Source organism: Microtus ochrogaster, linkage group LG8 (assembly GCF_000317375.1).
Source record: "Microtus ochrogaster isolate Prairie Vole_2 linkage group LG8, MicOch1.0, whole genome shotgun sequence".
NCBI classification, from domain to species: domain Eukaryota; kingdom Metazoa; phylum Chordata; class Mammalia; order Rodentia; family Cricetidae; genus Microtus; species Microtus ochrogaster.
Window position 1 is genome coordinate 11,903,890 of NC_022033.1, and position 12,977 is coordinate 11,916,866.

Genomic DNA, 12,977 nt, shown 5'->3' on the forward strand with positions numbered 1-12,977 from the left:
CTGTGTCTGTAGTCAGGAAGCAGACAAAAACAAATGCCAGTGCTCAGCTCCCATTCTCCTTTGGGTTCAGTCTGGAAAGCCCAGCCTGTGGGATGGCACCCCCTGCCTCCTGGGCTGGTCCACCCTGTTAAACCTCTGGGGAATCACCTTCCTAGACACCCAGAGATGTATGTTCTTGGTGACCCAAGTTGTGTTCACTATGAAGACTGACAACTCGCATGAATACACAAGCTTGTGCAAATTTAGCTCACCAGCTCCTCAGCACACTGGTTTGACATGGCTCCCCCTCTGCCCAGGATATGCCTGGACTGATGTCCTTCTTTTCTGCCTTCTCCCACACTAGGAGCTGGCCAAGAGGACCCCTGGCAAGCACCCTGACCACCCTGCGGTGCAGAGTGCCCTGCAGGCCATGAAGACGGTTTGCTCCAACATCAATGAGACCAAGAGGCAGATGGAGAAGCTGGAGGCGCTGGAGCAGCTGCAGTCTCACATAGAGGGCTGGGAGGTACGTGGTCAGGCGGGAGAACCCTGGGCTGAGGGGGCTGGGCCCTCACTTGCAGTGCAGATCACAGCCTGGCGCTTTTGTTTGGCCTGCCCTGTGTTTGCTTACAAGTGGCTTAGTTGATTTTCAATGAAACATGAAATCGCAGATTTCAAATTTCCGTAGACAGATTGGTAGAACTACTGTTTCCCTGCAGCTGCCACTGAGACGCCCATTCCCTTAGCTCCGCCCCTGCGGGCCACACTCCCTCAGCAAGTGTGCTGTGCCTACGCGCTGTGCCTACGCGCTGTGCCTACGCGCTGCCTACAGGTCTTGGCGTTTATGCTCCCAGCATCAAGGGCCGGTTCGATATCTGAACGCGTTCCATATCTGAACGCATCTCTTTACCTGTGACTGTGGCAAATACCTGGCGGAAACCACGAGAGGGAGGGAGGTTTATTGTGGCTCAGTTGGCGGGTACAGTCCATCATGGTAGAGAAGTCATGGGCAGGCACTTCACACGGATGGTCACGGCACACCCACAGGAAGCCAGCAGAAACGAGATAGCTCCCTGCTCCTTTGTACGCAGTCTGGGACACCAGCTCAAGAGGTGACACCACCCACATTTTAGGTGGATTTTCACATCTTAGTAAACATAATCTGGAAACTCTCTCAGTGAAATGCCAGAAGTCTAGAAGGGGGTTCTGGACCCTGTCAGGATGACAGTGTCAGCCTCCGTACCACCCCAGGTCAGGACTCTGGTTCTATATGTCCTTGCTAGCTGAGTGACTGCTTTTAATTTCTCTGACCCTGGTGCCCTGTTTTTTACCTTCGTCTGTTGCAGGTGTTATTTCCCTGTAATTTCTCAGGGTTGTTTGTGGGACGGATCGCCCCAGAGTGTAACTGACCTTCTTTAAATCACACTTATTTGTGGGTGTGTGCACGGTGTGCCCCAGAGCATGTATAGAGGTCAGAGGACAATTTGTGGGAGTCGACTCATTTGGTTCCACTGTGTGGGACCTGGGCATTGAACTCAGGGTCATCAGGCTTGGCAGCAAGCCCCTTTACCCACTGAACCACCCCTCAGCCAATATCCAAATGACTTTCTTAACCCTCACTTCTTGCTTCCATTATCGAACGTTTCCTGTGTGTCTATAGAAGGACAATGGAAAAATACAGCTGAGTCTAAAGGGCAGCTCAGCTGGAGTGAGAGATTAGGGGCTGAGATGAAAGGTTCTGGGTCAGACACTGCTGTCTGGACGCCCCCTCCCCTTACCCGCCAGGCCCTGGGTGGCCCTGGATGTCTGGGATTTAGTATTCTTTTCTTGTACTCCCCCACCCTGGGTTGAGGGCCCAGCTGCAGAGAAGACTGGGGCTTTGTTCAGAGAATACGGGTGACATGTCCCCTGTACTTTCCTTCACTGGGCATTTCCTCTGTGAGAGCCCCAACTCCCAGACTCCCTTGCCAGATGGGCTTTGGAATGGGCATTAAGGTTTGGCCTCGATCAAGTTGGAAGGTGGGAGAGAAAAGGTTCCCACTTGTGTGGGAGAGGGGCTGCCCCAGGAGGGTCTTGTTTTCTGTGGCATCAGGAGAGTGCTTCCCCTCCCCCAGCTTCCTGGGCAGGGAGGTTCCAGTCACCAGCCTGAGTTGGTAGGTTGGTGTGTTCAGCAGTCAAGGTAAGGCAGCCGACCTGGCATCTGGCTCCTTTGGCTGTGGGGGCTGCACATGGCTTTGCCTAAAGTGTAGGTCACATGACCAGCCTTCCCTCTGTCACAGGCCACCGTCCTGTGCTCCCTGCAGCATCTAGGTACACATGGGCATGGACTGTCTGCCCCGGGGCTGTGGTGGGGATGGGGGCAGCTCCAAGGGGCTCACATTGCAGCTTGTGAGCAGTGAAGAGGTGGATGTGTGGCCAGCCAGGCTGGGTAGGTGACTCTGATCCAACAGGACTGTGTTTTTCCTATGACTTGGGCATGTCTACCACCAGTGTCTAAACCTGATGGCTGTCCTTTCCCTGTGGAAAGAGATACGGAAGGTACGAGAGAGGTTGGAAGGTAGTGATATGTCACCAGCTTCTTGGCATGATTAGGTCTCTTGACCATGCTTGGTGTTCAAGAAGCTGGGAAATACAGTTCATTGGTCAGACAGCCAGTGCCTGCAAAATTCCCTCCCCAAGATGAATGCAGGGGAGCAAGGATGTTGGTTGCCTCAGTGGGTGTTCTGTACTTGTGTATTTCTGTCCAGCTCCCTCTCCTCAGCTCTTAGGATCTGTGTAACCCGGCCCTGCCCTCATAGAGTAGGTGCTGGCTCTGAGGATTCAGAGTGACACTTTCCTAGTCCCTGTCTTTGCCCCTCCATGGCACCTTCCTAATTCTCTGCCCCAAGTCTTATGGTGCTCAGTCAACTTCATGCACACCCTGTGTGTTAGCCGCACTGACATGGGGTGCTTATCCCACAGCTCTTAGTGATGCCAGGGGCCTTCAGTGTACCTAGCACTCCCAAAGTTCTGCCCTGCTGGTCCCCACATGACTGTTGAGCCCCTACCGGAACCCTGGGGAAGGTTGCTAGGTGCTGGAGATCTCACCACACACACTTGGTGGTGGCCCTGTCCTTACAGAAGTGCTGATCCTGTAGGGGAGACTTAACAAGCCAGACTGCAAATTAGGTCACAGAGAAAGACAGACACAGGAAACTCAGACAAACTCAACCCCCTGCAGGACCAGATGCTAACCCCCTGGGTCTGCCATTAGCCATGTGAATTGGTGTGTCCGCTCCTTGCACCCCTAAGTGTCTGCTGTAGTAGAACCTGCACTCCACTGACAGTGCTGTGCCCACACAGCCATCCGACAGATTGTGTTGGCTTTCTGTGTGCTGGGAGATTTTCCTCGGAGGCCGATAGGGATTTAGGGGTATGGAGGAAGGGGTGCTGGATGGCTAGTGCTGTCAATTTGACAGGATCTGGAGTTACCTAGGAAACAAGCCTCCAGGTAGATCTGTGAGGGAGTACTTGGCCTCTGGGCATGCCTCTAAGGGTTACCAGGGTTAGATTAGTGGATGTGGGAAGGTCTAAGCTGTGGCAGGGCCTTTCCCTGGCTGGAATACTGGACTATTCAGGTGGAGAAAGACCTAAACAGCAGCATGTATTCATGATTCTCTGTATAGGTTTTTTTTTTTCTTCTTCTCTTTGGGAGTCTGCTACCCAACTCCCAAATACATGAAGACTTATTCTTTTATGAATGCCCAGCCTTAGTTTGGTTTATTTCTAGCCAGTTTTTCTTAACTTAAATTATCCGTCTACCTTTTGCCTCTGGGCTTTTACTTTTCTCTATTTTTTGTATGTCTTTTCTTATTCCATGTCTGGCTGGGTGGCTGGGTGATTGAGTGATTGTGTAGCTGGGTGGTTGGCCCTGGCATCCTCCTCTCCTCCTTTTCTCGCTCTTCCCTCTTCTCTTTTTCTCCTTTTGTTTATTCTGTCTGCCATCTCTGCCTATCCTTTCTCCTGCCTGGCTGTTGGCTGTTCAGCTTTTTCTTAGCCCAATCAGGTGTTTTAGACAGGCAAAGTAACACAGCTTCACAGAGTTAAACAAATGCAACATAAAAGTATGCAACACATCCTTGCATCATTAAACAAACGTTCCACAGCATAACGATGTAGCACATCTTCAGCTACTATTCCACAACATCTCTGCTTCTGATTGTGGCTGGGATGCATCCAGCTGCCTCAAGCTCCTGCTGTCATGAGCACCCCGCCATCATGGACTGTTAACCTTGAACTGCAGAGCAGAGAGCAGCCCTTACTCCCTTGGGTTGCCTTTGCCAGGGTGCTTTCCTGTGCAGCAAGAAAAGGCGCTGAGACAGGTGTGTTCTTGGCTGCTCATTCCTGTCCTCCATCCTCTCCCCAGGGCTCTAACCTCACGGACATCTGCACCCAGCTCCTCCTTCAAGGCACTCTGCTGAAGATCTCTGCAGGCAACATCCAGGAGAGAGCCTTCTTCCTCTTTGACAACCTGCTTGTCTACTGTAAGCGGAAATCCAGGTATGTTGCTAGGACTGGGCCAGGTTGCCCAGGTGATTCGCCGGGGCAGGCCAGTGCGAAATGCCCCTTTCTTCAGGTGACACCTCGGGCTTGTCACATCCCTCCCTGGGCTTTTTCTTCTGAGTATTTAGGGAGTTATTCTAAATGGATGTATAGTATAAGCTAAATATGTTAATTTTTAATTTTCTAGTAACCATATTAAATAAAAATAAAAAGAAACAGGTGAACTGGGGTTTAATAGTGAATTCAACCCAAGATGCTCACATGTTATATCTAATTATAATTATATGTAACTGTCAACAAGTTTTGAAAAGTAATAAGGAGGTGTTTTGCCATATGTTTTAGCGTTCAGTCTTTGAAGTGGTTTATGTATTAGCTTTACACTGCAGTGGGTCCCAGTCATATTTTCCTTGTGACCTGGGAACACTGTGTCATCCAGCACAGCTCTAGATGATTGTAGAGGCTCACCAGCATCTGAGATCCTAAGGTTCCCAGGGTGCAGAGTTGGAGGTGAGAAAACTCTCACTGCTGGGCGGCGGGGAGAAGAGAAGGGGTTCGGCAGCATCATCGCATCCCTCACTGAGAGCCCCTTGGGTCATCGTAGCAGAGGTGTCCCCTGCTTCCATTCTGTTTCCTGTGAGTTGTCCTGAGAGTGAAACAGTAACCTTCAGAGGCTTCTCCCTGCCTTATCTGCCGAGGCTGCAGCGGTCTCGGAGCATTGTGGCTTTCTGGCCTTAAAGCCCATTGTCTCAGCGCTCAGTTTTCAGTTTCCCAGCTCCTGAGCCCCTGTGGGAAATCCGGCCACAGGGGATGGGTGGCCATTCCATATGCATGTGAAGCCTCAGTTTCCTCTTCTACAATGGGCCACATCCGTCCTCTGCTTGTTTGCCTCAGGATTTGACCACTTCTCTATCTCCATGACTTCTCCTGACTGTGCCTCAGTTTCCTTGTTTGTAAAACAGTAGATTCTCCTGAATGTACCTCACGGGGTCATTGTGGAGGTGAAGGTAGTAAGTGTCTGGTGCACGAAGTTGGGGCTGGGTGCTGGTGCCATCCGCATGAACCTCACACTCATTTTGGGGTTCTTGGTGCCACCCGTTGGCAGCCCCAGAGCGCAGAGCCCCTTGTATTGGCCATCCTTTCTGTTTTGGAGGCTGGTCTTTCTTGGCTCAGGCCTCAGCCTCCCGATGTGTCATCTCCCAGTGTAGACATGCTCAGCCTGCCTTCTCTCCAGGTGTTCTCCTGCTTTTGCTCTGTAATGATCTCTGTTGCTGTCCCATGTCACCTGTCCTGCTGGCATCACCTCCAGAGGCCTCCTCTGACCATCCTAAGGCTGCTGTGGATTGCCACCCCCAGTCCTTCCCTGCCCTGGCTGTTTTCCCAGAGCACCAGGGTTTGGAAACAGAATGTCCCTTCAGAACCCTGTGACTAACTCCAGCTGCTGGCTGCTCTGTCCCAGCCCTGGCTTCTTTGCCATACCCTTCTTCCTCCGTGTCGCCTGCCCTAGGAGGAACGGCAGTTTTTTCCACCATCTTGGCTTCTTCAGGGACTATCTTTGGCCTTCCTGTGTTCATCCTAAGCTCTCTGAAGGCTGCTCCCTCCTTAGTGACCCAGCGTGCTGGCCTGTGGGAAAGGGCACACCTGTCCCCTGGGAGGACCAGGAACGAGGCCACTGTCCAGCTTCTAGATTAGCAGCCAGAAGACTGAGTGCCTGCGGGCAGGTCAGGTGCTGGTGGATGGAGCCTGGCTGACTGGGATGGCTGCGGGAAGTACCCGATGTGGATGGAGCCTGGCTGACTGGGATGGCTGCAGGAAGTACCCGATGTGGATGGGGCCTGGCTGACTGGGATGGCTGCAGGAAGTACCTGATGTGGATGGAGCCTGGCTGACTGGGATGGCTGCGGGAAGTACCCGATGTGCCTAGGCAGCTGCTGGCTCTCTTGGTCCCTGTCTGGGATGTGGGTGGAACGGCCCGTGACACAGAGAGCCCCCTTTGGCCACCAAAGGAGGAAGAGGACATTCTAAAAGTCGGCCCTCTCAGTTACAGAAGGGGAAACTGAGGCCCAGAAGAGCTAAGTCTTACACCTTGTAGCTGCCTGCTGTGTTCTGAGAGGCCAGAGTCATAGTGGCTGAAAGCCCTCAGGTCCTTCCTGCTGCTGCTGCACGACTTTAGGCGAATGCCGTTTTCGTGTCTGTTATGTGGGCTGAAGCCCTGATGTCCTATGGGGTGTGCTTTACAGAGCGGGCCACCCCATCTAGTGCTTTACAGAGCGGGCGACCTCATCTAGTGCTTTACAGAGCGGACAACCCCATCTAGTGCTTTACAGAGCGGGCCGACCTCATCTAGGCCTCACTGTGAAGTGGCTGGGACAGTGCCAGGCTCACGAATGAAAAAGAGGAGACCATTTCTGTTTGACTTCCATTGGGTATTTTGCACGTAGGTCACCTGTGTCTGAGCTGGACTTGTCTTTTTGTCCACACTCCTGTTCCAAACCTTTATCTCCTGAGTTCTTCCTTATTCCAAGAAGTAATGCCAAAATCTCTGTCGGTTAGGGTTCTCTGAGACATAGACCTAGTATGTATGTTCATAATGCACCTGCATGTTCACAGACAGAAACATGCACTCATGCACACAGGCAGATAACCATGTACAAACTGATGTATATCCATACATGTGTGCACCCATGCATTCCCATGGAGTTTTGTACCTGCATACATATACATACATGCACAGGCATATACAACATGCACATGTTCATACATATATGTATACACCTGTATTCCCACACATCAGTGTACCTGCATACATGGGTGTGCACACAGAAGTACACACATGCATACCCATGTATACATGGAAGCAGGAGGGTGAACTTTGGTGTATATACAAATGCACACATGCTTGTAAATTTATAATAAAGCAGAGTCCAGCCAGCCAGTGTTTGAGGAAGCACATGGTTCCTCTTAACTCTCACACAGTCTGTCCCTCATTACGGGCCCAGGGAGCCGGAGTCTGGCAAACATACTCAGTGCCCTGCTGCTCCAGTCCTCACTGCTCAGCTCCTCCATGGAGTAGGAGCTCAGGTCTCCCCACATACAGCTGCATTCTCAGGGAGGTCTGGCCAGCCTGCGATCCAGGGTCCATACTGTTGAATTTACCCAGCTGCAGTAAGTTTGTCTCAGGTAGAGACACCTGACCATAGTCCTAGCAGGCTCCGTAAGGATAGGTCCACCCCGTGGATCAAGGAGATGCAGAGGGCCTGTGCTGTGATCAGTGTTTCTTTGTGAGCTCCGAACCCCCTCTCCCAACACAAGACAAGTTCCCCACTAATTCATGTGCTTTCCCCGTGGTCCAGCGTTTAGCAGAGTGCCTGGCACCTAGCAGCCATTTCCAAGGACTTACTGGATTGCGTCTTACCTGATTCCCTGCCTGTAGGAAGCCCTGCCAGATGTTGTTATTGTTTTTGTTTGTTTGTTTATTGTTTGATATCTTAATTTATTTGGGTGATTGTAACAAAATGACATTAACTGGGTATCATAAAGGATATAGTTTTTTCAATGTATCCAACCTAGGTAGTCCAAGGGCAAGGCACCAGGAGACATGCTCAGTAGGCTTCCTCTGCTTTCTGTTGTGTGTATGGTGGAAGGTATCTCTCTGAGGCCTTTCTGTAAAATACACTAATCCCATTTATGATTAGTGTGCTCCAACTGCCTCTCCTGGCCTCACCCCCAACCCCCAACTCTTGCATCAGGGTTTGGAAGGCAGCAGATGAATGTGAAAGGCCCCATGTTCAGATTGCAGGGGTGACTGATGTATGGACGACAGAAATCTCCCGCGTGAAAGTGTGTGTCGAGGTAGGGGGTGATGGATGCGTGAATAGATGGATAGGGCAGGATGGTAGTTGCATGGGAAGGCAGACAGATGAATGAATGGGTGCATGGATGCATGGGAGAGAGTATATGGAGAGCTGGTTTATGAGGTGGCTGGATGAATGAATGAGTTTGTGGGTAGATAGATGGATGAGTAGTATTTGGATGAGTGGGTAGATTATAGATAGATGGTTAATAAATAGTTGGTTATAGATGGCTGGATGGACGATGGGTAGTTGTGTGTGTGTGTGTGTGTGTGTGTGTGTGTGTGTGTGTGTGTGTGAGTCAGCTAGTCCAGTGTACTGAATTTCTGTTGTTGGTCTCCCATGAGTCTCCATTAGCTGAAGAGTTGATCTGTGAGATCAACCAAGCTCTTAACCTATGTTTCAGATGGGAAACCATGATTAGTAGAGAAGAAACTCACTCAGTTGCCTGCCCACCAGCAGCCACCCCATGTTCCACACCCTAGCCCAGAGCTCTTCTCTGTCCCTGGATGCCTCTCTGTGTTGTTGCTGTCCCTTGTAGGGGATGCTGACTCCCTGCTGTCTTTCAGGGTCACTGGGAGCAAGAAATCTACCAAGAGGACCAAGTCCATCAATGGCTCCCTATACATCTTCAGGGGTCGGATCAACACCGAAGTCATGGAAGTGGAGAATGTGGAGGATGGGACAGGTGGGCCCTGCCCCTCTCCGCTAAACCCCTCCCTGCCTGCCCTGGACCTCTCTCTATGTCTTTGTGTGCCGTGTGTGTGCAGTGCTCATGGAGGCCAGAGGAGGACCTCGAATGATCTGGAACTGGAGTTACAGACAGTTGTGAGCTGCCATGTGGGTGCTGGGAATTGAACCCTGGTCCTCTGGAAGAGTAGCCAATACTCTTAGCTACCAAGCTGTCTCTCCAGCCCCTCACTTTAGGCATTTTATAATGCGGTCCTTTTTTTTTTTTTTCTGCCTAAAATATTTTTTACCATGGGTATTGTGGCGCACACCTTTAACCCCAGCACTTGAGAGGCAGAGGCAGGCAGATGTCTATGAATTTGAGACCAGTCTGGTTTACATAGTGAGTTCCAGGCTGGCCAGGGCTATGTAGTGAGATACTGTCTAAAAGCAAAATATCACCTCCTTAGTTTCCATTGCCTAGTATTTCACTTTAAATTTCTCTGGTTTTCAAACTCATACATATAAAATGGCTTTAGATGCATGTGACCGTGTACATGCTTTTCCGTGTGTATAGTAAGGTGAGCATAGTGCCCTGTCTGCATTCCACATGGCTCTTGCATTCTGTGTGCTGACCCTGGGATGCATCATTGTCTCATGTGGCTGTATAACATCTATTGTCTGAACAATCCACAAGCAGGTGACCAAAGCTTAGGGTAGTTTCGCCATTCACTGGGACCGGGGATGCCACATCTCAGGAGATGTTCTGTGAGCCTGTCTGGGGAAGGTTCTAATGTGGTTTTGAGCTGTGGCACATGCAGGTCCTAAGTACTGTTTCGCTGTCATGTTTTCAGAGAGGGTTGCTCCCCTAAGCTCTGGGCAAGCGTCTCCTCCACTACTACGTTTGTGCCCCCATGAGCGAGGTCACGACACCTGTGTCACTGTGGTGCTGGAAGGGACTGTGCAGATCTTTGCCTATGAGAGAGAAGCCAGCCAACAATGGTTGGGGGGAAGGTTTAGCCCCTCAAGCCTGGCCCTGGTGGTGCTCATCATTTTGCTGGCTTTTGGGAGTTGCATAGCTGTCTGTGTACTGACCCACGTTTGCCTCTCGTCCCTATCAGCCGATTACCACAGCAATGGCTACACTGTCACCAATGGCTGGAAAATCCACAACACGGCCAAGAACAAGTGGTTTGTGTGTATGGCCAAGACTGCGGAGGAGAAACAGAAGTGGTTGGATGCCCTGATCCGAGAGCGGGAACAGCGAGAGAGTGGGTACCTGGGCGGGTCCTGGGCTGCCAAGGAGGTTGATGGGGTTCTTATAGGGTGAGGACTGTGCCTAGGGCACAGATCTTGGTCCCTTGCAGAAGCATTGAAGCTACACACAGCAGGTGTTTTGATGGGCGGGGACATCTGTGACTATGTTAGGACCTGGTGGGGTCAGTCAGTTGTACCACAGTCCCCATGTGGCTTACTGGTCACCAGAGCATCTGGAAACAGCATCTTCTTTCCCCTGCAGCTAAGATGTTTGCCCAAACCTTTGTTTGTTGGTCCCTGAGTGGGAGTCTGGGGGATGGTCCTCAGAATGCCCCTTAGGCATGGTAGAGAGCACCTCAGAACAGTAACCAAAGTGGTTCACTGAAAGACAGCACAGGGTTTGAGGTGACAGACCAGGGATGGGTGGGCTCTGACCGTGTCTCTGCCTTGAACTACTATGGAGCCCACCAAGCTGGAAACTTTAGGGTCTGGTGTGCTTCGTATAAGTTACTTTAGTGACCTGCGCCTGAGCGGACTCACTCTCCTGCTGCAGAGGCTATGGTCCTGCTGCCCAAGGCCTTAGATTTGACCATGGTTGCAAACGCAACATCATCTCCTCATTTGACCCAGAATCAAATTGGGCCTCAGTTTCCCCCATGCACATCCTGCTGACCTGAAACCCTAGCTGGTCTATGCATCATAGGCACCTTATATTTGCCACGGTTCCATCACCCTCGTAGCCTGTTCAGTCTGCTTCCTAGCTCTTTGTAGCGGTAGATGGGCTTTCCACTCACCCAGTGCTGAAACACACCCTCGGTGCCACCCCTCATTGTCCCTCTTCATTCAGGCGGTCATCGTGATCCTGTAAGTCTGCCCTTTGCGTGCACGGCCCAGACCACCTGCCTCTCTCCACCTCACACTACCCAAGTCACTGTCCTCACTCAGTGTCTCAACCCATTTCCTAGGGAAAGCGGGGCCTTTAGGTAGCACTTCCCCATCTTAAATATCAAGCCAGAACGTATTAAAATACCAGGAAGCCAGATAAGCTCCTGTCTTTGGCTTTTGGGTGGGCAAGGGCTCAACGTCTGAAACTGTTCAGGGCTGGGGTGGGGTCGGTACTGGGGCAGGGAGTTGGCCTGGCTGGGTGGGGTTGATCTGAGCTTTTGTGGTTAGAATCAAGAGCTGTGGTTAGCACTGGGTATATGTCATTAAGAGGTGTGTGTGGTCCAAAGGGACCTTGTCCTTAGATGTGAGTGTTGTCTGAAGTCCAACCTCAGGGCTGGACACACAGGGATGGGTTTACACTGTGGTCTGTGGTCATAGCCCAGGTCAGGATATGGAGCCAAACATCTTGGGATAAAATCTTGATGTCACCTATTCTGACAACATAAGTTCCCTGGGCCTCAGCTTTCTGTTTGTAAAATGGGGATGGTTGTGGCTCTTTTTGTGAGGAGCACGGGGCATGTGTCTGAGGCCATGAAACACCCATTTTCTGTTGCTCTTGTTGTCTGGATGGGGTGGGATTCAGAGAAAGACCATGAGTAGAGTTAAGGATGGGGCCCCATGTAGATGGCGTGGAGGGGCAGGGCCGTGTGTGGAGGGGTAGGATAAGGCTTTGAGGCTTGGCTCTGAGTTAAAGGACCACCAGTTACCCTGGGACTAAACTTGGGTCCCTTCCTAGTCCTTCTGAGCAGTTTCTGGTAGGTGTGTGACATTGACCAGGGGTCAGAAAATGCTCTATGGCTATGCTAGTGTGAAGTTGGCAGGCATGAATACCAGAACCCCAGACTGCCTCCTGTAACCCCCCGCAATCTTGTCCCCATGCAGGCCTGAAGCTGGGCATGGAGCGTGACGCGTACGTCATGATCGCGGAAAAGGGGGAGAAGCTGTACCACTTGATGATGAGCAAGAAGGTGAACTTGATCAAAGACCGCCGACGGAAGCTGAGCACTGTGCCCAAGTGCTTCCTTGGCAAGTGAGTGGCATCCGATCCCAGCTGGCCACCTTCCCTTCCCACCCTACTTCTGCTTTGCCCTGCCCTGTCCTGTGCCGCCCTGCCCGTGCGCCCTTTCTCTTGCACAGCCACCTTACGCCCCCTCAGACCTGTAGAGCAGACTCAGATGAGGGTCAGGGCTGGCAGGGTTCTGCCGTAGTTCTGCCTGCTGTGTTTGCTCCTGACCCACTGTGTAATCTGCTTCCTGTAATGGAGTCCATGATAAAAGCTGAGATCTTCCTGACGCATCAGGCTGGCCACACTCTGCTTATCTCTGTCTGTTCTGCCGTGGCCAAGGCAGAGGAGGCTGTGCTGGGCTTAGAAGCTGGAGATGGAATTCGGAGGGTCTGGGGCAGGCTAGAGCTTGATGGCCTGCATGGTACAGAGAAAACTGGAAATAGTGTCGGTTGTCCTGGTAGGAAGACTAGATTGGAGATGAACATGTGGGGCAGGCATTTAGATGGCCTCTGAGTCAGGAGATCTGCTTTGTAGGCTACCATGTACTCAGAGGAGTCTGGGCCAGCATCGTTGGGGAAGGGACAAGCAGAAGCCTCTGTGGACAGTGGTCAGAGAGGTGGAGGCCCTGGGTAGGGATCGGTTCTTATAAGCTAGGTGAAGACATGGGTGGAGACAATGAAGGAAGGAGCCAGACAGGAACCTGGTTTTAGAAATATGAAAATACAGAGTCC

General features: G+C 51.5%; 1 protein-coding gene across 1 annotated transcript in view; it reads left to right on the top strand.

Annotated features, from left to right (window-relative positions):
- The window catches only part of Prex1 (phosphatidylinositol-3,4,5-trisphosphate dependent Rac exchange factor 1), a gene marked incomplete at its 5' end in the record, with an annotated part of 154,738 nt that overhangs the window by 95,870 nt on the left and 45,891 nt on the right, over positions 1-12,977 (top strand). Inside the window, 5 exons of the mRNA XM_026787272.1 lie at positions 344-505; positions 4,385-4,518; positions 8,939-9,057; positions 10,160-10,309; positions 12,123-12,270. Of these exons, the coding sequence (XP_026643073.1) occupies positions 344-505; positions 4,385-4,518; positions 8,939-9,057; positions 10,160-10,309; positions 12,123-12,270 (713 nt within the window). The remainder of the gene's footprint in view (positions 1-343; positions 506-4,384; positions 4,519-8,938; positions 9,058-10,159; positions 10,310-12,122; positions 12,271-12,977) is intronic.